A 26,737-nucleotide genomic window follows, 5' to 3' on the forward strand; every position below is an offset into this window, starting at 1 on the left:
TTTTTGAAATCTCCTTTGGTGTGACGAGTGCATTCAGCAAATCACACACTCTTTGACGTTTGCTTTCCTGATTACTCATATGGGCAAAAGTTTCTGAAAAGGTATGGATAATAGTGTTAGGTATGATTATGACATCAATATATGTTTGGTTTCAAAACAATTGACGTAGTGCCTGCTGAGAAAAAACAACTAAATGTTCATTGTAAATTTTGCTTCCCCACCCTGTAATGTAAATTTGCAAGAAATCTATTACAACTTGTTCGCATATTTATATTTTTCCTCTTTATCTGAGCTATTCTAGCTTGAAAAATTAGAAATAATAATCAGCCCATTGTGGAAAAATTAGTGAAAGATAAACATTTGTCAAAAATGAAGCTCTCAGGGATGTCTTTTGTGAAAATGTGACGCACAACACACATAAATTGCTTTTCAAATTTGATAAAATAATCAGCTGTATTCATATTTAAACAGACAATTATTCTCAATTTTTAAAATAGGCTAACAAGTCACTTTTGTTTATAAGGGCTTTAAAAATGGTCCTATTTAAGTTAGCAAGCAGAAGAAAGAACATCAGCAGAAAACAGTGAACAATATATATTTAAACCTATATAGGTTATATATGTATGATCCTTTATGATTAGATTATATTTTATATATATATATATATATATATATATATATATATATATATATATATATATATATATATATATATATATGCTTTATATTGATCTATACAGTGAAACTGACTGAAATTGGTGGTGTCCACTTGTTGACGTCCTGATCCCTTTGTGTTTTAATCAAAAGTTAAAAACCAGAAAATCACAGATGGGCAAATAGTCATTTCCAGAACTATATATCATACTGTTTAAATTAGATTCCTCTCAGCCTGAGTTGTTGACATTAATATTATTATCTGTGCAAGCATTTTAAAACACTGAAAATAGTCACAGTATTATCAGAGTATTTGGTGGTTTCCTTGAGACTGTTTTTAGTTTTTAGTTCTATACCACTAGGTGGCAGTAGAAACCAAAATTCAGTTCACATGTGATAGCAAGCCTATGAGGTAGTTTAAGAATTTCAACGTCTGTTTAAACATTATTTTATTTTGGCCTGTGTGTATGTAAGAAAAGAATAAATGCGCAAAATACTGCAAAATCTACACCAAATCTGATGTTTCTCCTGATGGCAAGCTGTTATGTTTACGAGCTTACTGTACACTGACTGCAGCGGAAACCAGACTTTGATTGATGTGCCTTGGTCCAATCAGATCATCGCTGTTTCATACTTCCTGGTTTTCAGCCAATAACTGCAGTGCATCAACAACCTGAGCCAAGTGCGGTTGACTGCAGATTTTCGTAGCTCGAGGAATGTTAAACAAACGTAAATACGCCGGAAGTTTCAAGATGTAGTCGTGAAAATAAATTAAAACAGAATGTAGTTTTTATATTATCAGCAAGGATACACAGTGCAATATTTCATCGCCACCAAGTTTTGTTTTGTCGATCGATCAATCAAAAGAAAAAATGAAAGAAGCCAGTACGTATAACTGTAATTACTGTTTAACTATTTAAAAAGTTTTTAATGGTATATTTACAAAAAGAAATTCAACATAGATGCATGACAAGTATTTACCTATAAAAGGAATTATAAAACAAAGGACTAAATAAATGATTTACATTATTATGTACATTTTCCTTATAATGTGAGACGAGATTGGCTTTGAAAATATATGAATGAAGAAACGCATTGTTTACAGTTGTAGCAAGTAGATATACCATAATAAGTAAAGCCAAAGCAATATAATATGGTAAAATATTTTAATAACGAAGGTATTAATCAATGCTATATTATGCGCGTAAACATTATGCTTTTGTTTTGTAAATCTTTAGCGGAAGTTGCATAATGTTTCAGAAACACTTAGCTAGCTTTGTCGAGCAGCTAAATTGAACGTCAAACACAGTGGATCCAGGAAGCTCACTGCAGAGCGTATTGTGGCATTATATCCTATCATGTAACCTTATGGACATTTATTTGTCACGTCATTTCGTGCTCACTGGAGGTTCCCGGCCTGGGACAAATGTAGACACCGGGGTGACAACAGGACCACCGGTGGGACAGTGAGCGTTACCGGATAAAATGGTCATTTTTTATTTGACTTTCATTCTAACGGTCACATCCAGGTATAATTAAACTTTCAAAATGAGGATCTTCCTGTCGCTCCTGAAAAACACGAACCCGAAAATCGAGTATTATTCCAGATTTTCACCGTCTCCGCTCTCCATTAAGCAGTTTTTGGATTTTGGTAAGTAATGCAAGAAAGAGGCTGTTATCTCCTGCAGTTCTGTCCCTTCTCTGATATGACTGAATACAGGAGACGTTCAAGGGCCTCTATATTTCTAATGTTCAGCGTTTCAACAGATTCGGTGTCAGGCCTGCTCTAGTTTGTTATTAATAGAGTAAGTCCGGTACAAGCCTCCGTGAAACATCATACTTTGTTATGATTAGGTCATGTGCTGGTAAATTTGCTGTTTACTTTTAGTAACCCAGTCATGACAGAGCAAGCAGCGTCATGGTGGTGGATCTGCAGGACAGTTTAGTGTTGTAAATTTGTTTTCCCATTGATGCAATGTAACCAAGAATATTTCCTCTTTACTTAACTTTTGTTATTTTGTGCAGCACCTAAGCCATGTTAATGTAAAACCAGCAGGTGGTCTCCAGTGCACTTCTGTTTTAAGCTTCTAGTTGTTTATTAGGCTAAGTAGCTTTTCCACTTGTTGTACAGACACATCTTATCCAAAGTATGTGCAAGTATATACATTTATATTTAAGAATCTTCATGTCTTTCTTCATTCATTTGTTTAACTCTTTGGTGTGTACTGGGTCAAAAAAAAAAAAGTAAAAATGAGTGCAAAATTTTTAGTCAGATAACTTAAAATTTTAACCCTAAAATTGCATCTTCAGCACTCCAGAAACCCAGGGAAAAACAAAAACTTGCATTTGCTTCAGAATTACTTGTACTTATGCATTTCCATTTTATGCTACCTTATACTTCTACCCTGTCTTCCACTTATAATTAGAAATTGCACTGTTTTTTTTACTCTGCTGCGTTTAATTTGTACTTAGGGGTATTTGGTCTTTTACCATATGACATGATTATGATGTGATGCAGATCTATCTATCTATCTATCTATCTATCTATCTATCTATCTATCTATCTATCTATCTATCTATCTATCTATCTATCTATCTATCCTATTAGTGTCTAAAATTGTCTGCAAATGTAGAAAGTAAACCACACTATTTACATGTGTTTGTTAGTGTAAAAAACAGATCAATAATAACATTTTTAAAGGACCATTCTGCGTAATAACACTTGTGTAGTTTTACTTAAGAAAATGAAGATAACTAGTAATGAAGTATTTGTACTGTTAATTACACTTAAAGGATTGGAGTATTTTTCCACCTCTTTTGTTTGCTATGTGAACATGAGACAGACAGTCTACAGGTACTGTCTCGCAGAGTGACACAACAGCACGTAGGCAGTGGCGGATAGAACATCAGGTACCTTTTTTGCCCCTTTTTTTTATATATATATTGCTCAATCAGTTTTACTCATCCTCTGAGGTAAGCGCAAGAGTCAGTTTTTATAGCGGGTCAAATTTCGTCTGCGTTTTTCTGTCTTGATCTCTGAGTGTAATTGAGCTACACTCCGACATGAGACAGAGAATGAAAGATGCCAGTTGTTAATTGCGTGTTGGTTGCTGGACTCAAGGCTTTTCTTAATCCATCTCTGATTAAACACTCAGTCATGTCTGTTATGTAACTTATACTGCTGTGGACTGAGTGTGCAGGCAGTGCTTGTTTTCACGAAGAAAGCCCTAATCTTGTCAGCACTGATGGAAAAACAGGATTGGGGCAAGAATATTGAAAATATGTTGCAAAGGGGAACAAATGAGACATCAGGCATGGATCATAATCGCAGCTGCATTTTTCTCCCCTGCTAAATTACTAGAGCGTGCCATTCCAGCACTGAGTCAGTCCTGAGAAGTTCCACTGCCTTGTTTTACAAATTAGGAGCCCCAGCTTTCCCTCTAAAGTGCTGAGTCATTGGGAAGCTTTCCCTTTGAGCTGAGATGATGGGACGCTCTCTTTAATTCTGTCTCATCATTGTCTTTAATATCTCTTGAGATAGCAGACAGCACATTTAACTTCCCCTTTGTTTTTTATGAAATCACACACAGGGCTGTGTAGTTTCAATGGCAGGTTTCCTGAAACACTAACTTCAAATCTTTCTTATTGTTGTTTGATTTGCTGACACCTCACTGTTGTTCTTATGGGGAAAAAACAACAGGGAGAGCCTGAAAGTGTACTCAGTACCAGTATCAGTACCTAATTTGTAGAGTGCTCAGTTAGTTATGGTTAATAAGGTACATATGCTTGAATGCACATGTGCCCACTCAAGAATGTGGGCTATTCACACGTGGTGCTAACAACATAAGGGTTAAGTTAAACTGTTGAGACCCCAGAACATGTGTTTTGTCTATCACTCCACGTTATAAATAACTGTGTCATCTGTTACTCAATTGTGCCCCATTACTTCATCCCATTATTGTCTATTTCCGTTTTAATTAGCACTTTTTAAAAAGAGCACAGTATTCGGGTCTATGAGTCTAAAACTCCCATTTACACAACTGCGCAGTTTAAATGGAGAGAACTATTTACTGAGTTCATGTTGCTCCTCCCATTACATGCCAAATGCTCTGAGCACAGATAGCATGAACTAAATTCATGTGCATAACAACATGTAGTGTGTGGCATTCACAGTTGTACCACCGTTCATTGAACATTATGCACAAACTAAAAAAAATCTGGATTTCATTTGTATTTGTTCAATCTTTATTTTAACTGGGAGTCATACTGAGATTAATACTATTGCACTGAAAGATGCAATTAAAACTATTTAATTTAAATGACTGGGGTGGGTTTGATTCAATGACAACATGTTCCTGCTTTGTTTCACCATAAATTATTGTTGGATTATTGTAACAAAGTTGTAAAAAGTTATTACGTGGCATCAGGTCTTGGGTGGAAATGTGAGGCAACAATTTGGCCAAAGAAATTTTTTTACAAATTTAATAGAGTATTTTATCTTGGACTAAATTAAGTTTCTCAACACCAAGCAACACACGAATAAGAATATCTAATTGCTAAAAAACAACCTACAAACAATTCATATTCAGACTATGAAAGAACAGAATATGAAGTACTGATACATTAAATCATCACAGAAAATAACAGATAGTCTATTAATTATTTACAAACTTTAAATAAAATGCAAATGTTGAAGTTACTGTTATGTTAATGTTAATATTAATTAATAACTGATTTAAATTTTACTAGAATCAGAGGCTTGTAAATGCACTTTTAAGCCCTTTGTGGATTGCAATTAAAAAGCTGCAATTTGTACTAAAGTAAATGTAATGTAAATATTTATTTTACATAATGTGTAAATTAACATTAAAAAATATGTTTAATAAAATAGTGTTATTGGGTTGTTGTTTTTTTTCCGTTGGCTTAAATCACATGAGGGAAATGACTCCATTGTGCGATGATGGTTGTTTCTTACAGTAGTTTATTCTTGTTGTCAGAATTTTTATGTTAAATATATTCACAGGATGAAGGTCACAAACAAGCAGAGATATATTCCAAATGGTCATTTTGCAAAGAGCCATTGAAGGTTATTATGCTGTGATATTTGTGTTTAGCCTGCTTTGATCTAAAACATAAATCCACCTAACCTTTCCATGACTCCACATCTTTTCTGGTCAACAAGATTTATTTTTTCCTTCTGCCTAAACGGTTCATGCTAATATTAGCACACAGTGAATGCACTTCTAGCCAAATAGCAAAGGTTTAGGTATCATATTAAATGTTTCCAGTTCCGTGATATGGGTTTAACTGCAGTATATTCACCTTCTCTGCTGCTCCGGTAAACCAAAACCTTCAAGGAATGAAGAAAAACTGTTCTTTTTTAGCTTGATGTCTTGAAGTGTTGCCATTGTTCTATTGGTCTTGAAAGAATGTCACATGTTCGAGATGCTGGTTGTTATGTGATAAAAGATGAACTTGTTTAGTTCCTCCTTTCAAACCTATAAAGACAAACACTCCCAAAGGAAAACATATGAGAAGCTCCAGATGAATAGTGTCCCTTTCAGTAATGTTGCTTTAATCAATGTGTTTTTTTAGGGAGGGACAATGCGTGTGAGAAAACATCATACATGTTCCTGCGTAAGGAGCTGCCTGTACGATTGGCCAACACCATGAGAGAGGTCAACCTGCTGCCGGACAACCTGCTCAGCCAACCCTCAGTCAGACTGGTACAGAAATGGTGAGACGCTTCCTCCAGAAAAACACTCACACTATGATAAGGTTTATAGTAGTTTACAGGGGTGGTATGTGTTGTCTCTTTACTTTATTAGGTACATGCAGAGCTTTGTGGAGCTGCTGGATTACGAGAACAGAAAGCCAGAGGACCCTCAGGTCCTCAATGAGTGAGTGATACAATCCATAACCTTTATTCCTATTAACAGTTCCTACATGCAGACTCTATACAGGGTGGGGAAGCAAAATTTACAATGAACATTTAGTTGTTTTTTCTCAGCAGGCACAACGTCAGTTGTTTTGAAACCAAACATATATTGATGTCATAATCATACCTAACACTATTATCCATACCTTTTCAGAAACTTTTGCCTATATGAGCAATCAGGAAAGCAAACATCAAAGAGTGTGTGATTTGCTGAATGCACTCGTCACACCAAAGGAGATTTCAAAAATAGTTGGAGTGTCCATAAAGACTGTTTTTACTGTAAAGAAGAGAATGACTATGACCAAAACTATTACGAGAAAGTCTGGAAGATACTGTTAAAGAAGAATGGGAGAAGTTGTCACCCAAATATTTGAGGAACACTTGCGCAAGTTTCAGGAAGCATGTGAAGGCAGTTATTGAGAAAGAAGGAGGATACATAGAATAAAAACATTTTCTATTATGTCAATTTTCTTGTGGCAAATAAATTCTCATGACTTTCAATAAACTAATTGGTCGTACACTGTCTTTCAATCCCTGCCTCAAAATATTGTAAATTTTGCTTCCCCACCCTATATATGTGTAATAAGTACACATTTATCAAGTACCAAGCTGTTTTCTTCGTGTATTGACATCTCCTTCCAATGGGGCTGATTTCCACAGTACACATAGATCTGTACTATTATACAAGTAATGATGCGTAGTATTTATACTATAACAATACCTGTGTGATAAGCAGCCACACACAGTGATGGGAATTCAGATAAGCCCTTTTGTTTAGCATACACATCCAAGAATTGTTCAGTTCAGTGGAAATGCAAGAACAGTGAAACTAAACTTGTATGTATCCGTAATAAGTGTGTTACATGTGTGCAAACGGGGACATAAAGATTAGAAGAGGTAATTACACATAAGGTAGAATGTTCAATGATGTTTCAGCTCTTGGTTTTAATTTTTGTTCTATTATTTGTTAGATGTACATGTGCAGTGGGATTTAGTGATAAATACTACTGATGATATTTCTTTATTTTTTGACGCTTAGTTTTTTTAGTTTTTTTTTTTATACACTTTTTATTTGTAAGCATTTTAATTTTACAAAACAAGAACAAGAAAGCAAGGTCTGAGATGACAATTATAACAAAAACATGCATACAACATCAGCCATTTTTAATTAGTACTGTCACCATTTGTAAAGACTGTCCATTTTCTCCAGCGCCTTTTTCCCAGCTTCTCCTGGAGCCGCAGGGTGAAAGTCATGTGTTCCATCAGTCTAATGTTTTCTACAATTGAAATGAAGAGGTCCATTTTGGGTGGTTCCTTCTGTGACACTTAGGTTTTATTAGTTATTCATCTCTTTGTCATACAGAACATAACAAACAAGAATCGGCAACAGATAATAGTCGCAATCTAATAGTAATGAGAATTTAGGTTACAGTTGTGAAATGGCAATCAAGTTACCTAATTAATAAAATTTTCAGAGCAGCAGTTTATATAGAATTTCACAGGACTATGAGACAAACCACACATTAATTGTATTTAAAGAAACTAATCCATTTGCCCCACCACTGATGATTTTTCATTCCAGTTTCTTGGAGCTGTTGATTGAGATCCGTAATCGTCACAATGACGTGGTTCCGACCATGGCTCAGGGAGTCATTGAGTACAAGGAAAAGTTTGGTTTTGACCCTTTCATCAGCACCAACATCCAGTATTTCCTCGACCGCTTCTACACCAACCGGATCTCCTTCCGAATGCTCATCAACCAGCACAGTGAGTCTCAAACCTGCTGCATTTTGAAAAAAAGCATAATTTGTTTACTGTCATTAATGTTTGTGTTTTTTAATCGAACTTTAACTTAACTTTGATTTCAGCTCTCCTGTTTGGTAATGACACCAACCCTGCCCTTCCAAAACACATAGGCAGCATTGATCCCACCTGTAGTGTGGCAGAAGTTGTCAGTGGTGAGTTAAAAAAAAACAGAATTGAAGGTCATCCTTTATTGGAATCATTACAGTTTACAGTTTAAGTTTATATAAACCTTGGATGAATGCATTAAAACTAGAAATTGTATGTAATGTGTATTCTCTTTGTTTGTTCTTATAACTCTACTCCTTTATTTTTTATTAATTTAATAACCACATTCTCAGATGATCAAAAGTTAATTACATGCATGTTCCTGTATGATAGCATTGTTTGTAAAATCTGTGTTGAATCAAATGCTTGGGGTCGTTTTGCACAAATCTTGCAGGAATTGTGGCAGATTTTGGTTGTAAACGGAGGCCATAAAACACAAGTATGACCTCTATTAGAGAACCTGAATTTACTTAAGAAGTTTCCAGCCTATTTAAAGATGCAGTGAACTCGCAGACAAACTTTTTACTCTGAGTATTTGATAAATGACAGCTGAAATGAACAATTCTGTCTGTATTAATTTAAATGGAGAAACAGAGGGTATTTATTGGATAATTTACCCAATATGTGTATAAACTTCTGACCTTAGCTGAGTATCTGAGCTCTTGCAAAATACTTTCACTTCGTTGAGGTACAGTTGTGTTCTGAGCTGTAGCCAGTGTGTGCACTTTTATCTGCGAGGAATATTTCTTTATCTGTAGATTGATTTTTCCTGCAAAGAAAATCCTTTTCCATTCCCTTTCCTTTGCTGCAAATATTTGCTCCATTCTTTTGGGAAATACTTAACCGTAGTTTATACCTCACAGTCTCTCAGCAGTGTCAAAATAAACCAAACCATTCATCAAGGTCATATAGTGTAGCAGAAAGTCTGCAATCAGTGTTTAAGGATTCAAAGCTGCACTTGCAGTGACCTGGCAGGGAATAGAAACAACACCAGTGACGTACAGCAGGAATCCAGATGTAAACAACTTATTATTCAGCTTCTTCTGCCCTGACTCATGTCGACTGTGATTCTACCAACAGATGCCTATGACACCGCTAAGATGCTCTGCGAGAAGTACTACTTGGCTGCTCCTGAACTGAAGATTGAGGAGTTTAACAGTAAAAAATGTTCCGTTTTGTTTTTTCAATCCATTCATCCATTATGTGTTCGTATGTTTCTCCCTTTAATCCCTTTCGAAGCTGCAGTCAAACGGTCCATTCTGGTACTTTGTGGGCGCAGCATGCAAATTTAGCACTGCAGTGATTACAATGTTCATCATCTCATTAACTTCAAAAGAACCAGCTATGTGTGTGTGTGTCTGTGGTTATGTTGGGCAGTGTCTTACACCCGGCCCTTTCTTGTGTTTCCAGTGAAGGCTCCCAAGAAGCCCATCCAAGTGGTATATGTGCCCTCTCATCTGTTCCACATGCTGTTTGAGCTTTTCAAGGTGAGCATTGTAGCATCATGGCCAGTGATGAGTCCAGCACTCTCAAAATGGATTGGATATACTGTAATGTGACAGTAATTCTCTAAGGACTCATGCAGGGTTGCGTTAATTAAGTCTGTGGATGTTTGCAGAATTCAATGAGAGCCACTGTGGAGCTTCATGAACACAGCAAAGAGGGATTACCACCAGTGAAGGCAAAAGTGACTCTGGGTAAAGAGGATCTGTCCATAAAGGTACATCTATCACACATTTGCATTCCTACAAAAGTATTTTTGTAGAAAATTTGGCTACAAATCAGAATCTGATATGCATCCCCTTTCCCACCAGATCAGTGACCGAGGAGGGGGAGTTCCTCTGAGGAAGATAGACCGTCTGTTTAATTACATGTACTCCACAGCCCCCACACCAAGCTTGGAGCCAGGAGCCGTCCCTCTGGTACACACACATACATATGAAACCCAATAACTCAATAAACCCATGTTGTTTTCATTCGATTGCATTTGTAGTAAATAGAAGTCATGACATTTAGGAGATTAAATTCTGTCTCCCTCCCTTCGTTCAGGCTGGTTTTGGCTATGGGCTGCCCATTTCTAGGCTCTATGCCCGATACTTCCAGGGCGATCTGAAACTGTACTCCATGGAGGGAGTGGGTACAGATGCTGTTATATATCTGAAGGTAAAATGTGCTGCATGATGTAATGCATTTTAGGTGTCTGAACTACAAATCGTGCAGGGGTCAAAGGTTAAATTTTACATAACAGTTTGTAACATCTAGATTGACCTCTATTCACAATCAGGCAGGCTGTTTGCCTTCATTGAAATATGTATGTCACACTAACAAAGTGAATCATTTTACTACAATCTCTTCTGGAGAAATATTAAGATTAACGTTAATCTGTGTTGGTCTAACAGGTCGCCACAGAAAATAACACGAAATATTTGGATATTTTATAGCTTCTAAATCAAAATATGGGTTGATGTGATCAATTCATCTCTTTCCAGAATATGGAGTAGTGTCCGTAGACATCATGTCTTTAATTCATGCATGATCCACAGATACTTTGGAATTAATTCATTGTTTAGGACATACTGAAGTCAAAAAATTAAAAAAAAGTATCACCAGCATATTCATAATTAAGCAAAATTTAGCAGACAAATGTACAAACTTGTAATTTCCATAGACATGTAGTGTTGGTAGACAGTTCAAAGAAACAAGTCAGTGGTCAATTGACAATGATGTGTTTTTAAAGTAATTTCCTTGAAAGACTAAAGATATCATGAAATGACATGATGAGATAAAACAGTAAGGAGTTAAGATGACAGTTTGCGTAATATCCCAGCAAAGGGACAGAAGATTATTTTGCCTATTTTAAGAATGAGACAGCCTGCTGGGGTTTAATTTTTGTCTTGTAGAGTCATTACAGATGCTCCTAAATGTACTTTGGCCTGATTCACCTCAGCATGAAAGCAGATTAAAACATGTTACACTATTCCTGTGAAGATGACTGAATGGTAGACTGTGTTCTCATGTGCTTTGCTCCTTACATTACAGGCCCTGTCCAGTGAGTCCTTCGAACGCCTGCCCGTCTTCAACAAATCAGCGTGGCGGCATTACAAGACGAGCCCAGAGGCAGACGACTGGAGCAACCCCAGCAAAGAGCCACGTGATGCCAGCAAGTCCAAATACAAAGCCAACAGATAACTCTGCCTGGCCTGCTAGTCTAGCCCTCCTCTGGGAATGTAAACGGCTGCACTCTGCCTAGAGCGTGTATGATGAACTGTTGCCCTTGGGTAAATGTGTAGTTTAGGATCAGACTGGTTTTTACGCATGTGGGTAAAGCTTTGCACAGGATGAGTGACCTTGACTCGTCCTGTACCCAACGGCAACGACCATCAACAGCCTAGCTTTCAGTGTTGTGGCATTACCTCTGGTTTCCCCAAGATGGATTTTTAAAATGAACCTCCTTTAATTCATAAAAGCCCACTGTCCAACCCTGTTGATTCATAACAATGGAGTCTCAGTCGTCTCCTCTATCAGGCCGCGGCTTCAGGCTAAATTCACCACGTCACTGTTACCTCTCACCGACTAAGCCCCCCCACTCCCTGTGACTAGATAAACCAGGCACTGCTGATTGAGTGTCTTTCTCCTCATCGCTGAAGGGTTTAGTTCTCTTTCTCTCTTTCAAACACAAGCGGAGTCTGGGGGTTGACTTTCCGAGCAAATTGGAGGCATTGGAGGTTTCATTTCCTTCCTTTGGGAGACACTTAACTCAACGCACAATTAGGCCAGTGTGTCGTTAGCATAGTAAAGACTTGTTTTGGTTTCACTCCGTTCAGCGCTCGGGAATAGAGAAGGCAGAATTGCCTGGCGTGCTGACATCTAAATGATCTCTCTGATGGGGAAAAATAAGAAGTAGTGCAGCTTATTTTGAAAGATTTATTTTTTTTAATTTAATGTTCAACAGAAAGCCTTACTTATTAAAATGTGCAACATATTTAAATTAAGTTCATTTAAAGGGAGAATGTTAAAAATGACAGCTTTATTTATCTTCTACTATACTTTCAGTGATACTAACTAATCACTTGATCATCTTTTCTGCTCACAAGCTACAACTCAACTCACTTATTAACCGAGCTCTTCAGTGTGAATCAGCAAATACTAAAGGACCAAAGGTGCGTCTTTCAGATGCGTCTGAAATGTCACCACGCCAGCAGTGTCTGTCATGTAGCTTCTTCCACACCAGCATGATGTGTTGTCTAAAACCTCAAATGGAGGCATGGACATGTTGCATAAAACATAAAATATGCTTGTTGTCACACAAGCACTCTGAAACTGGGCTCACATTATTCTGTCCCCAGTTTACATTTCACCTGCTGTGGTGGAAACATTGTCCCAGCTTGAACTGTATCCTACCAACACTGTGTGTAGTCCGCCTTGTGTCACACTTGTGTTACTAATCTTTCCAGTTTTCTGGATGAGTTTGAACAAAGCTTTTGTGCCCGATGTGCTTGCACTCTGTTCTTTTTTTACATTGTCTCTTTAACATAAGAACTGATAGCTGGAAAGAGTTACTATATATTACAAAGGAACAAAGATGCCATCAAGGAACTAATTACTCAACATTATGCACTGTTGTATTTTTTATAGGAATACTTTTTATTATCTTTTGAAAGTGTGTCCACTTCATTCTTATTTAACTGACAGTCAACACAGAAAGTTTCGTGTTTGGACTGAGTAGAGGGAAATGTGTGGTAAAGGAGGAGAGTGTACAGCCAATAAAACATTTCTGGCTACCAAGACATAGTATACAACCATCAAGTTGTATCATGTTTAGAAACTTTTATTGCACTTTAAAAGCACTGTGTACACACTTTCCCTCGATATAACATTTGCAACAGTTGCCCTCTATTAATATTTTAGACAATTTCTGATCAGATAACGTCCCAAGTGGGGGCTGTGTAGCCTATATAGTTTAGTAGAGGTGAGGAGTAACTACTATGAGAAATGAGCAGGTTAGAGCCTTATTCCATGGTAGATAAGAAAGATGACGCAATAATCTGAAATGACCTCTTCTTCTCATCTCCTTTAGCTCCTGATGTGAAATAAAATGAATCTAGATGAAGAATTTTGAGAGATGCTTCAGTATGGAAAGCCTCCTGATCCTGTAGCTCCCTCATTTCTCAGCTGCACTGTAAGATTTTACCACTGCCAATTGCCTTTGAAACCTGCCAGATCACTTCACATGGAGTGGTTCTCATCGCTGTCTAAACAGCACAAGAAAAAGATACGAGTGTCATTCAAAGGCCGCCACTGACCACCACTAATATGTGGTTTTCCTGAATTCCAGTTCTAATCACTTTTAAGAAGGACTGTATTATGAAAATCTACATCTTTGTTGAAGGTTAAGTAACTATTTTTGTGATTTAGAGGCAGAGGTTGTTTCACCTTGAGCTGTTGTCAACCATTACTGTATAAGACAGTATATGTTAGACCTACTGTATTTTAGAAAATATTGTGTATATAAGTAGAAATAATTTGTAAGCTGTATATGCAGCTTGTGTGCAGTGGTCGCTGTTTCCATTCTACTGCACCTCCAGATAAAAATAATGTCCCTATTTGCATGAACCCCTCACTGAGGTGGCAGTCATGCAAAGATATGCAACATCATCATACACCAACAGAGTGACACAGCACTCTGATAATGTGATTCAGCATGAGATCAACATAATATTATTGTCATACTGGACAATAAAGAAAAATGCTGTTGTGTGTGATCCGTCTTTGAGGATTTTTTTTTTTGCATTTTAAATAGAAAAAAAGGTGAAATGTACATTAATTCACATTCAGTTATACATTTTTTTATTTACATATCAAGCCATTACCATTAAAATTGAAAAAATAAAAAAGACACACATTCCCAAAGTTTACATATAGTGCAGATTAACATATAAGTGCGTTGAGGTTTCTACATTGCATTAGGGTTTTGTATTGTGATTGGAGTGGAAGAGGAAGGTGTTATATGGCCTGATATGGGTAAAAAAAAAACAAAAAAAAAACCACAGAGTGACGTCCCGGCTGTTACAGACCTGATGGTTCTCCTGGAGCGCTTCAGTTATTGTATTATTTATTTCAAGTATCATCAGATTCCTGGAGAAGAGCTGCATCTCCAGGTTTTGCCAGGTTTGTGGAGAAAAAAATTCGTAAACATCGAAACTGTCAAAATGCATGGCTTTTTAGAACGAGAACGCAAACATGTTTCTATGAATAGGTTACAGTGAGGCCTACAAAATGTCTAGAAAAGGAGGGTCTTGCTCGTGTGGCTTCAAATAAAACACGTATAATTCATTATCTTTACTCTCTAGACGCTGACTCAGACTATACATTCAAGAAGCTATTAGAAGAAGGCTGTTTATTCTCATTTTTGTCAAGTTTTGGGACAATCTAACAGGCATCAAACAAATTAGATGCAATTTCAAGCTTTTTTTATGTGCTAGGCTTATATTTTATAACTGCACAAGTACTCTAGGTAGTTGACTTGTTCTCATTTTTCTTCATTTGGGGAATATTGTAGAATCATTATTGCTGCAAGGAATTTTACATGAATCTCTTGTTTGGATGTAACTTTAAAATGAGCACTCAAGCTACGTGGGAACGTGAGTAAGAAGATTGTGGATCACTGAAGTCACAGTCTAAGATGGTGCACACTAGTACTGGTTATGTGTTGAAGTGCTCAGATGCTGCTGAAAGCATCTTCATCTCTGCTATTTAATTGGGTAAGTAAGTTCTTACTCTTGTTCCTGTTTGTTCACGTGATCAGTGAAGCTAAACTGCTGAATGTCAGATACTATACATTTGTGCCAATGTATATCTACTGATCATGATACAAGAAAGTGTTGACATTCTAAAAAGAAAATGCTAAACTGAACAGAACAGGACAAAAACAGTGAGGTGATGTATGAGGAGTCTCCCTCAGCACTGGACTGTCCGAAGCAAATCCTCTCAAAAGATGCTGCAAGCAACTCTTTCTGCATTAAAGGATACTGACGCTGCAGAAGAGGAGCCTTCATTCCCTCCTGTCCTTTTCCTCCTGTCTGCTTTGTTGTCCACACCACAGAAAACCACACTGGTTTCCTTGCTCAGCAGGACAGAACTACATTTCCCACGATCATCGTCTGCCTTGCATATTTGCAACATCCTTGAGGGTAACGTTTCAGTATTGAGCCTGTGTTTGCAGGAATATGTGTGTGTGTTTGCGCACATCTTTTGACCGCCTCTGAGGCAGTGCGCCGTGAGCGATCTGTGAGTTTGTGTATCTGCAGTCCACAGTTCATCTACTTCTCATCTTCGTCACCTTCGCTCATGCTACTTATGGAGGCAGACGCTCCTTTGGGGGAAGTCGGCGGCGAGGGCCGTGCATTATGCCAGCGAGTGGGCGGGGACGGGGGAGACGGGGAGCGCAGGGGGGACAGTTCACGGGGTGGACTGTTGCAGGGGGACTCTCTGGGGGACAGAGCGTAAGACAGCATTCGTCCACTGCGCTCCTGAAACACCTGTTTCTGTGCAGGACGGAGAGAGGAGGAGAAACACTGAAGGCTGGCATCATATAAAACCTACCATGATAACAACACTTTTTCCAGTTAATAGAGTTACTTACCCAGGTCCCATCTGGTCCAAAAAGCTCTAAGAAGTTGCCAATGAATTCCCTGGATTTCTCTTCCCACTTCTGAATGAGGTCGTGACTCTTCTCCTCCACACGGTAAACAAAATGTTTACTCTTCTCCTCCACAGTGCGCACCTTCTCCTTCATACGGTCCACTTGGTTCTGTAGCCTGTACTTCTTCTCCTGAGGAATCAAATCACAAGAAATATAGTGTGTTACATTACAGGATGTTTTAGAATGACTTAAGAAAGGAATACTGCAAGTGTTTTCCCTAATATTTTGTAGTATTGGATCAATAGTGTGGCAGAACTTAAAGAATCTGATTGCAAACTATAATTTAATGTCTGCATTACAACATGACCAACTCCCTGAAAACCAAACTGCATCTTTGAGTCCAACAAGAAATCGATCTTGCTATACGGCTGTGAAACATGGGACCTGACACAACACAACATTAAGAAACTCCAAGTCTTAGTCAATGCAAGACTCCGCTATCTCCTCAGAATGTGGTGATTAGGAAGGTCAGTAACCGGGACCTGCTGGAGAGAACAGGAAAGGAAATGATGGAAATCGCCATCAGGAGAAGAAAAAGGCGCTGGATGAGACACACCCTAAGGAAACCTCCAGAATCCATCACAAGGACTACTCTTGAGTGGAACCCTCAAGGAAAGCAAAGGAGAGGAAGACCCCGTCTGTCATGGAGGAGGGGAGTCAACAAGGACAAACAGAGCCAGCACCTCGTGGCAGGAGGCGAAGCGAACCGCTCGTGAAGGGAAGCAGTGGAGACACTTCACTGAGGTCCTAGGCTCCAGGCCTCGGGTGAAGAGGACTAAGTCAAGTCAAGTCATTACAACATTAACCCTTTATCAGGCAAGTGACTATTTTTGGTAATTTCCGCAAGCATTAAATGTGGGGCCAATCCTGTGCCTCAGTGAGGTCAAGAAGCATGTTGTTTTTTTTATAAAACTATACAGTGATTCAGAGAGATTTTCTAGACATTTTTAAGCTGGAAATAATGAATATGACCTTACAACAGTTGTTTTACTGCATGGGCAAGTGCTGCACAGATGTTTTATGACAAGAGGAGGGAGACTTGTCATGGCAACTAACAAGGAGGTAGATGACATCCAATAACACACTAAGGTTGAAATTTTGGATTTCAGAGTATTTCAGTGAATGCCCTATAAGGGGTTGATGTAACATAGCAACGTTCAGGCTCTTACGTTGATGTAGCTGACGTTGAGCTCCTTGGCCGTGTAGCCACGCTGGAGGTTGCGTCGGGCGTAAACATCATAGTCTCGGACAATTCTGGTAATTATGTCAGAGGTTGAGATCCCCTCTGTTCGTTGTGTTGGAACGAACATTCCTGGTACATACACAAACACAATAACACACATACTTTAAGAACATTGTTTGGAAAATAAGAAATGCAAAGGGATGTTATGGACTCATCTCCTGTGGCATCATAAACTGACCTGCCTCCTTGATGTGTTTATACACATCCTCAGTTCCTGCTGAGGAGTATGGGATATCATCATGAGCCACAAAATCGATCTGAGAAACAACCAAAGGACACGTACTGTATGGCAGAAAACAGCACAACTGGTTGACACACATAAGTTAAGGGACGTGCGACGCTCACAGTAATACAGGACAAGGGTTTGGCCACAGACAGACAACTACTCCAGACATGCTTTAAGCATCTTGGATACTTCATGCACAGTTTCTACACACATACCTTGTGTTTTTCAAGGAAGTCGGGTGTGAGAGTCCACGGTGCGTCTCTTAAAACTTCATCGACATAGCGGCAGTGTCTCAGCGCTTCGTAACGCTCAATCTCTGTCATGACTGTAAATCCCTTGTATTTATGGGTCAGTTCATCACTGCACACTGGTACAGGAACAAACGTAAACACACAAACAAAACAGAAAAGCACAATAAGCAAATGGGAGAATTACTTTTAGGTCTGATATTTCATTTCAGTCAGTCTGTCCTACCTCCCACTATGAGGTAGGTGTTGGGGAACAGGTTCTTGGCCTGCATGAGAGCGCGAGCGTGGCCGGAGTGGAACAGGTCAAAGATGCCATCTGCATAGACTCTGACTGGTCGGTCAACTGCAGTGACACACAACAATCAAGACATAAATAACCAGCATTAGTAAGTGGTTCTAAACGAAAGTATACAAGTATTAGCTATACATGCAGGATTAGGAATAGCAGATGAAGTGGAACAGCAGTAAAAAGTACAGCAAATAACATCAACTAAGGCAAAGCAAGCCTATTTATGTAACAAAATTTCAAACAAAGGCAATAAAAAGAAGAAAATACAGCGGAAAATAAAAATAATGTGCTCAAACTATGAAAATTTTAAATCGATTGTAGTAGAAGGGTCAATATCACTATAAGGTGCCTTTCAGACTTCAAAATGTAAAAAAAAAACCTTGAGATTTTCCACTTAACTGTGTTCATTGTGTTAAGTAGACTGTAGGCTGTTAGAAATGCATGTTGGTCAAGCTCCAACATTTTTAATAAATTTTTTGCAAGCAAAGTACAAGCAGACCACAACATATTAAATACATATGTCCACCCTGTCACTGACCAAGACATGTAAAAATAAGTGACAGGGTGGACAGTTGTGGCTTAAGTCAGCATTTAATGACCACATGATGGACCTTGAGTTGGCAAAGTAGGTCACCTTTGAAGAGAACTGAGTAATGTTCAACAAATATATTTTGAATTTCTGAAAAGTTTAATATTAAATGATATTTTGTGGTGACAGGTTGGACATGCTAAGCTTAACCACATCTAAGTACAAACAAAATGATGAAAACTTTGAAATGTAAATGTAAATACTAGGGCTGTCAAAATTAACGTGTTAATGCGGCTTAATACATCATCATGATTAATCTTATCAAAAATTTTAATGCAATTAACCCTTCTGCAGGGCAGCATTTCGGCCAGTTTGTCCAAGTAGAGTTATCGTCATGCATGTGCAAATGGACAGTTGATCCAGTAATGACAGGCAGCAGAACCAACCCATAAAGATGGAAGACACTAAACAGCACGTTGGCCCTCTGGGATGGAAATACGAGGACAAAAAACCCTCAAGACGGAACAGTCGACTGACATAAAGGATTGTGCACACTCTGCAGGAAAAGAAGTTTTCTTTTCACCGAAGTACTTCCAACTTAAAATACCACATTAACATGAAGCATACGTTAGTAGAAGATTCTGCTAGTACTTTGGTTAATCCGTCGCCCAGCTTGCGACAAACGTGGTAAGTGCATATATATTCCCTTCTTTCTTGAGTCTGTTTGCTCATGCAAAATGAAACGCGATTAATATAGTAGATTAAAAATGAATGATATTGAATCATGATTAATCAAAATTAATCCACAGCAACCCTGTGATTAATGTGATTAAAAGTTTTAATCATTTGACAGCACTAGTAAATACTAAATGCTCTCATAGACTATGTTTACACCTCCAATAAAGACATTCAAAATGATGATGTTGACATCAGTGATGTAATAGCTGTTGAACCACTAATTCTATTGATACATGTAAACAATTCCATTAAAATAGTCATCAGATATGACCCATTTGGACATTTAGAGGCTTCGTAGTGAACATGGAAACACCATCATCATCTGCAACATTGATTCACCAGTAAAACCCATGGAGTTGGACAAATGACAGTGGAGGTAGATACTTGTTTTAATGTTCAGTTAATTATATATTTTCTGTTTTGATATAATAACCTTTGAATTTACTTTGAAATTTCATGAACTACATGATCAGTAAATTAAAATACCAAATTTTCACTGAAAAATGCAAAAGGCAGAGAGTAACACTGCAATAAATGCAGATAAATCACTTGGGAAAGGTTAGATATAAAGAAAAATTTATTTGGAAGTCACCACAAAAATAGCTCTAGGCCTTTAAGGGTTAATTAAACACATCTTTAAGATCTTTAATCTATGACCTACCGGTAGTTTATTCCAGTTGTATAAAGCATGACTGTTATATCCATTTTTTTTTTTTAGTTTGGACACTGAAATCAGGCTAACATAGGCCTTACATGGTTTAAATTCTTAACCCATAAGGACCCACTGTGACATTTGTGTCAGTTCCCAAATAAATTTTTCTCTGTTTAACTGCCCTTAAGTGATTTATCACCATTTATTGTCGTATTATCTTTCGTATTTTTTCTTTTTGTTTCAGTGAAAATCAGGCATTTTCTTACATTTAATTTACTAATCATGCAGATGTTAACGAAAGCTCAGAGTAAAGCTGAGGATTATTATATCAAAAATAGAGAAAACTGAAGAAGAAGTCATTTTTTCAGCGAAATCTCTCATTAACTGAACATAAACCAACTGTCTCCATCCACTGTCATTGATCCAAGTCCATGGGTTTTACTGGTGAATCAGTGTGGTAGAAGTTGACAGTGTTTCCACATTCACTACGAAGCCTCTTAACATCCAAATGGGTCATATCTGATGACCATGAAAAGATGAGAAACTGCATTTTCCACCAATTACTTACATGGATTAATGGATCAATAGGGATTAAACAGTTTCTATCAGTAGATGATTTTGGTAGATGGTGGATGTTTGGATCTTTATGGGTTAAACAAAACAAAGCTGTATTCTGGGCCTGCACATCTAGTGATTTACAGACTAGTAACAGCGCTTAAAATCCAATCTGTAACTGTTTAATGGCCTATGAGGACATAATAGTCGCCCAAACCATTCATTCTGGTTCTATTTGAAGTAAATCCAAGGCTATCTTAGTGTGAAGATCTGACTCTATTTGTATGAGCCAAGGTTGTTTTTTTGCAGTGTGAGATAAAGGATAAGAAGCAGAATTTATGAATGTGAAGGAGAGCAGCGTGAAAGCAGGAAGGAGTTGGCACAGGGGGAGGTCTACCTGGGGTGCCTCTGCGGGCCTGAGCGATGGTGAGCTTCTCATGGGGGGCGCGGCAATCACAGCTGGTCTCCTGGGCGAAGATGGCGGGCTCGGTCAGGGTCTGAAGCAAAGAGACGGAAAAATAGAGTGAATCCATTAAACACCTTCTTTCTGAAGTGGACAGAATGCTGCAGAGACGTGTTTCTTATGGGGTTTTATATTTACAACATCTGAGACACCTGCAGTAAAAACACCCCCACCCATCTTTCAGTGGCTCGCAGTATGCTTCTTTTTCCTGTTACAGTAGCCTCCATTAAGATATTGACCACAGCTGCCCTGCTCCATATTCAGACAATGGATAAAGAGACAAACAGAGCTGCACTCAGAGTTATTGATCACCCAGTGTGTGAGTGGACATTTGCATTCAACATATGTGTGTGTTAACATGTGGCAGAACCAATCAACAGAGCCATTGATCTGCTGTCAAATCCCACCAGGAAATGAAATAAAGTACAAGGGAATTGTTTTCTATCCAGACAGTGAAAGTTAGAGGAAGATGTTTGATTAAGAGGAAGAAAACAGCTACAATAGTGTGTTTTAACAGGAATATCTTAGTGTAAGGTAAGAGTCCTGTAAAAGAGAATGATGAAGCTATAGAAAAACAAAGAATAAAACAATACCACATAGCGATATAGAGACAGGAGGGTGTTTGTTAGTACTTGTCAAAGCGATATCAAGGTTAAAGTGCTGCAGTGAGAGTATGACTGAAAATTTGTCTTTGTGTGCCATCTGTTGACTGCAGGGAATATTCACTGAATGGCATTTACACCAACACGAGGAGAATCAGGAGCGTGAACGAGCACAAACCTGTGGGAGTGAGTGACGAAATATAGAAACGGAAACAGATTCGGTCTCTGTGGATGAGACACGGCAGCTGACATCAATGTGTCATTTTGGAAGAGCGTATTCGCTAACACACACACAGAGAGAGAGAAAATAACTCAGGTGTAAAATATCAGAGATTTAACAGGGGAATTTGTTTACTTTATTAGAGCAGAAGGCAGATTTTTTTTTTTGACACTGTTTTATGCACAGCTTTGGTTTGGCAGATGTAGGCAAGAGAATGAAAATGGAAGCACCGCATACGGGCATCTATTATTTAAAGATCTGCTGTTTTAATACCAGATTTGTGAAAAATCTTTGTAAATTAAATCACGTCAAAAGATGATCTGAAGCCTGCCTCGCTGAGGACAGTAAATTAAATAATATGTGTTTCATTGTAAATGACAGCTTGGCCAAACAAGAACATACAACCTCGACAAATTAAGGTCGCAAAGTGCTGATGGGCCAAACAAAAGCCCTCAGAAGGACAAATATTAAGCCCTTCAAGTCCACTTTATATATATATTCCCACTAAACTTTGTCAGCTCAGTGTGTTAAAAATACCCTTTTTATATGCATTAAAGATACAATTACAAGAATAAAAATGCTCATGCTCATGTTGTTTGGTTAACTGATGAATTGCGGTTAAATTTTTCACTTCATTACTTTAAATGGGCTGTGATTCAGAGGTCTGGAAGTGGGTGATTATAGTGGCAGAAATGTGGCTTTTAATGGTAGTCAATGTACAAGTGTGCTGTACTGGTTTGACTGGCTGCAGAAGAGACCGGCAGGAAAGGAAAGAAGGCATTAATTTTTAACACTTTGAGACTCTTTTTATGGCGTCTACCATTCGTTACTTGCATATCAAGTCCCGATCAAGATGTTTTACGAGATGTTCTCCTGCTTAGAAAAGAATCAGATGAATGAAGAGCTGCAGCAAAAGAGCAGCGGGGCAGGATGTGCTGAGGGTGCAGCCTCGTCACCAGTGATTCCTTGGACATAGCAAGAACTGAAAGGTAGCGTACAAACATTTTAGTACAGAGCAGATGGTAAAGCTTAAAGTGACCGGGCAGGAGCACAGACTCGGTAAAACCCTCTCTGGCACAAGCAAAGAACATCTGGCATAAGAAGGATTAAAGCAGAACTGAAACACAGCGAGCACAGGGCGATGCAAAAACAATGGCAGCAAAGACAGGATTGCCTCTTAGGAAAATGGAGAGAGTCTGGAGTGAGGAGGGAAAGCAGAGAAGGACAGAGGTATGTGATGGTAGAATTACACTACAGACATAACAAGGAGGCCAGAGTCTGAATACAGGAGGCTTCAAACACCTCTCATCTCTGTCCTCAATGCGGCACTGTCCCCTCAGGAGGATATTCAGGCTGTGTTGTCACCTCTCACTTCCCTTTGGACACTCTTTTGGCAACATACACTCAAACTGTCCACTCAGCATTCTGGGCATCTCCCACAGCCTCATGCTATAGAGCTTGTGTTTCGTAACAGGGGGAGAAAGAAAGCGGCACCCTTTGTCCCCCCCCCCTCCACTACCACCACTCTCTCTCTCCTTGTCACCAACACACTAAACATGAACACATAAGAAACCACACACGCAGACAAAAATATCCCTACCGTCCGGGGATGGGGGCAGGTGTGTTCAAGCTCCTCCATTATTCCCAAAGACTCATGGGATGCAATTCTGGTCCTTCTATTATGTGACTCAGCATCAGTGAGGCGATGCCTCTCTCCTCATCGCTCTGTCTCTTTCTCCTTCCTCTGTTCCCCCGCCCACTCTCTGCTCCACTCTCTGTTTGTCCTCTCCTCCTCCTCCTCCTCCTCCTCCTCCTCCTCCTCCTCCTCTCTGAGCTTTTGCTACAGAGATGAGGAGGCAGTGAAGAGCTCTCACTCAGCAAGCATTTCTCAGCACCACAGACACTGTGAACCTCATTTTGCTATTTTTACTATTGCACCAGGGTGATAATAGTCAATTAAGACTAGAACTAGCTGTGGAAAAATAAATTCAGAAAAAAAAAAACTAGAATGAGGTTACATCAACTTTGCTTTAACCGTTTCATGCATATTGGACACTACAGTGGACAGCTATTCAAAGCAGTTCTCTTATACATTCATGGATTTTGTTGTTTTAGTTCCATATCAGCCAACACAGCGGACGCTTATGCACCATCCCATACACTGCAATTCATACCATTACTGTAACTTTCCTGTTCTTGATAAACCTGATCTGCAGTAACATATTTGAGTGTAAATCAGTTGCTAATTGTTATTAGACTGTAATTAACAGTTTTGGGTTTGTTTTTTTTTAAAGTTTTTTTTGTTGCATATTATCTGAGTGTGTAATAACTAGTATTACAGTATGTTAAAAATGTGAGAAAACATCAGATTAGCAGAATTTAAAAAAAAAAAATATTTCATAGTTTTTGCACAGTTTGTCAGTAAATGCATGTTTCTTTGCTTCAAAAATTAAACGCATGGTGTCCAGCTGTGTGGACATTTTTGTAACCATGAAATTATAGGTTCATAACAAAAAGTAATCACATTGTTTTTTTCATGCCCAAAAAGAAATAAAAACATTCAGGGGAAAAAAAAAAAGGTGACTAAGATTCTCATAATTCATGCATGGAAGGGTTAACACTTAAATTGAGCAGTGTGGTACCTTTAATAAACAATGTTTTTCAAGTTATATTGATGTTAGAGGTCTACAGAAGACTTTTAAAGGACAATACAATAACTATTTATGCATATTGGAAAAAAATGATAGACATGTAAAAAAACTCCATACATCACAGTACTAAATGCTTGAAATAATACATCAGTAAATAAATAATCACTGAACATCAAACCTAAAGCGATCAGTCAATAAATCTGGGACATGATTGTCAAACGAACCATAAAGTCAAAATACAACCTGTGATTTTATTTTGTACCTAATATTTTACGTCAGAATCAGCAGTTATCCACCATCCAGAAACTGAGCAAAATTCTGCCATTACAGATCGATTACAAAATGTCTTACATCTTGATAGTTCATCTTAAACGTACATCTCTATTTGATGCCACACATTCTTTCCTCCTATTCAGTCTCAGCCTCTATAAACTATAACTTTCCAAATACCGGAAAAATAATAAAACTACTATATAATAACTGGAAGTGGAAAACAAATTTAAAGACTAAATTATTGTAAAATCTAATGAAAATTTCCAAATCATAATAACAGAGTTGGCCGAACTAAAACAACCTGACTATCCATTATTATATGTTATATAATAATGAATAATATTTATGCTGTATCAGCCATAAATAAAAACTTTGATCTGAAGGTCTGATGCATTCAAAGCCCATCACAGTCTTATGAGTGGTGAGTGAATTACTGTCTCATAAACGATCTCTGTTTGCTCGTAGACCCACGGCAGAGCTGATGATGATGATGATGATGATGAGTTTTCTCCATGGCGACGGAAAAGAGGAGAGAGATCCAGGAAAGGACCAATCAGAAAAGAGCCAAAGCAGTCCAGCAGTATTGGCAGTGGGGATTGGTGGATCAGCCCAAAACAACAATCAGTGAGATGGCACCGAGTCTCACCAGTTGTTCTTTGACTGTAAATACACTTTTAAAATTGGCTTTGGATGGTTATTTGTCTTTTTTGGGTGGGATTTGACAGCGTGGGAACAGATGCTAAGGGGAAAACAATCAAACTGGAAATTTTGTTCTATTTAAAATATAATAGTAACCATAAATAATGGCATTGTTTGACAGCAATTGCATTTCACAGCTCCCAGTGTCTCATATCCAATGTGTTGTATTGTTTTCATATGTAATAATAGTAGTTTTTACACAAATTTGGTGGAAAGATTGTAGAATGGAACGCATTTTTTCCCCTTTTCGTTCACTGAAATTACTAAAAGCATAAAATATCGAATTAAACACGATGCCCAATGGAGTAGGCTGCATTAATTTAATTCTAAAAGTTGAATAAAACACTTTTATGAAAGAAGTGTGGACTCACCCGTTGTGTTCTCCTTCTGCAACAAAAAGGCGCAACAGCTGCGTAACAGGAATGCGCTCTGCGTCGCTGATGTTTCACCATGGTCCACCATCAAACACCGCAAATTCTAAATGATGGTTTGTAAGTCCAAGGCGGTCCTGGATAGTCTACTGTATCTTCTCCTGCACGGCGGCCAAGTGCAGCAGAGCGTCCACAGCCCTTCTGTTTGTCCAGTGTGTTCAATGGACAGATCATCTGCTCACAACTGATGAGACCCGACAGCTGGGCCACAGTCCACTCCACAGACCCACAGTAGACCACTATGATAGACTACAGGGCTAATATACAACTGTAGATGCCAAATCAACCATTTAACAACAGCCTATTAATAAGGTGCCTGCAAAATAGGCAACAATAGGCTAATCTAGAGTCTAGATCCTATATTATTTAGCTCAGTTTTTAAGCCAAAGTTGGTTTTGAGGATGAAGGACAATACATCTTTTGTGTAGTCATTGTTCAGTGTAGTTTCTGTATGGCCCCAATCTGGGACAGGAGCCCATTGTGCCCTCCAAAAGACCCGCCTGGTCACTATAGGAACCAGCTTCACAGCCACAAAAAATTAGACAATTACACCTAATTTGGAGAATCCTGATAAACTTGTCAGCAATATTGTAAATATTCTACGCCATCTTACCTTGTTATACTCGTGCACTGCGTCTTTTTCCTTTTTAAATGGACAAAAACTGGCTAAATTGATAAGTCCTCATTAAACAGACGTACTGGACTACTGTTGTGTCTGGTGTAAACAAAGCTGCTACGTTGAACAACACCGCCACCTGGTGGTCACACAGATG

At 38.3% G+C, this 26,737-nt stretch overlaps 2 protein-coding genes across 5 annotated transcripts; one reads left to right on the plus strand and one right to left on the minus strand.

The window, feature by feature from the left end:
• Positions 1 to 1,918: 1,918 nt before the first annotated feature.
• Positions 1,919 to 14,031, plus strand: pdk3a (pyruvate dehydrogenase kinase, isozyme 3a). Its single transcript, XM_030122893.1, has 11 exons — positions 1,919 to 2,305; positions 6,250 to 6,391; positions 6,483 to 6,554; positions 8,175 to 8,359; positions 8,461 to 8,550; positions 9,524 to 9,601; positions 9,854 to 9,930; positions 10,062 to 10,163; positions 10,258 to 10,365; positions 10,493 to 10,606; positions 11,483 to 14,031. The coding sequence occupies exons 1-11, from the start codon at positions 2,203 to 2,205 to the stop codon at positions 11,630 to 11,632; spliced, it is 1,221 nt and encodes a 406-aa protein (XP_029978753.1). The 5' UTR covers positions 1,919 to 2,202; the 3' UTR covers positions 11,633 to 14,031.
• A 242-nt stretch (positions 14,032 to 14,273) lies between these two features.
• On the minus strand, positions 14,274 to 26,661 carry pcyt1ba (phosphate cytidylyltransferase 1B, choline a). Of its 4 annotated transcripts, none has more exons than XM_030122896.1 (9): positions 25,905 to 25,975; positions 21,262 to 21,337; positions 21,023 to 21,122; positions 18,089 to 18,205; positions 17,830 to 17,981; positions 17,567 to 17,645; positions 17,315 to 17,457; positions 16,086 to 16,274; positions 14,274 to 15,987 (listed from the first exon to the last, which is right to left on the minus strand). In XM_030122896.1, exons 2-9 carry the CDS (start codon positions 21,313 to 21,315, stop codon positions 15,763 to 15,765), a joined length of 1,059 nt encoding a protein of 352 aa, XP_029978756.1. In that variant the 5' UTR covers positions 21,316 to 21,337; positions 25,905 to 25,975; the 3' UTR covers positions 14,274 to 15,762. The 4 variants fall into 4 exon arrangements, with proteins under 4 accessions (XP_029978756.1, XP_029978754.1, XP_029978755.1 ...); XM_030122894.1 differs by lacking the exon at positions 25,905 to 25,975 and adding an exon at positions 21,815 to 22,358; XM_030122895.1 differs by lacking the exon at positions 21,262 to 21,337 and having other exon boundaries at positions 25,905 to 26,661.
• Positions 26,662 to 26,737: the final 76 nt, after the last annotated feature.

Source organism: Sphaeramia orbicularis, chromosome 20 (genome assembly GCF_902148855.1).
Source record: "Sphaeramia orbicularis chromosome 20, fSphaOr1.1, whole genome shotgun sequence".
Classification (NCBI taxonomy): Eukaryota; Metazoa; Chordata; class Actinopteri; order Kurtiformes; family Apogonidae; genus Sphaeramia; species Sphaeramia orbicularis.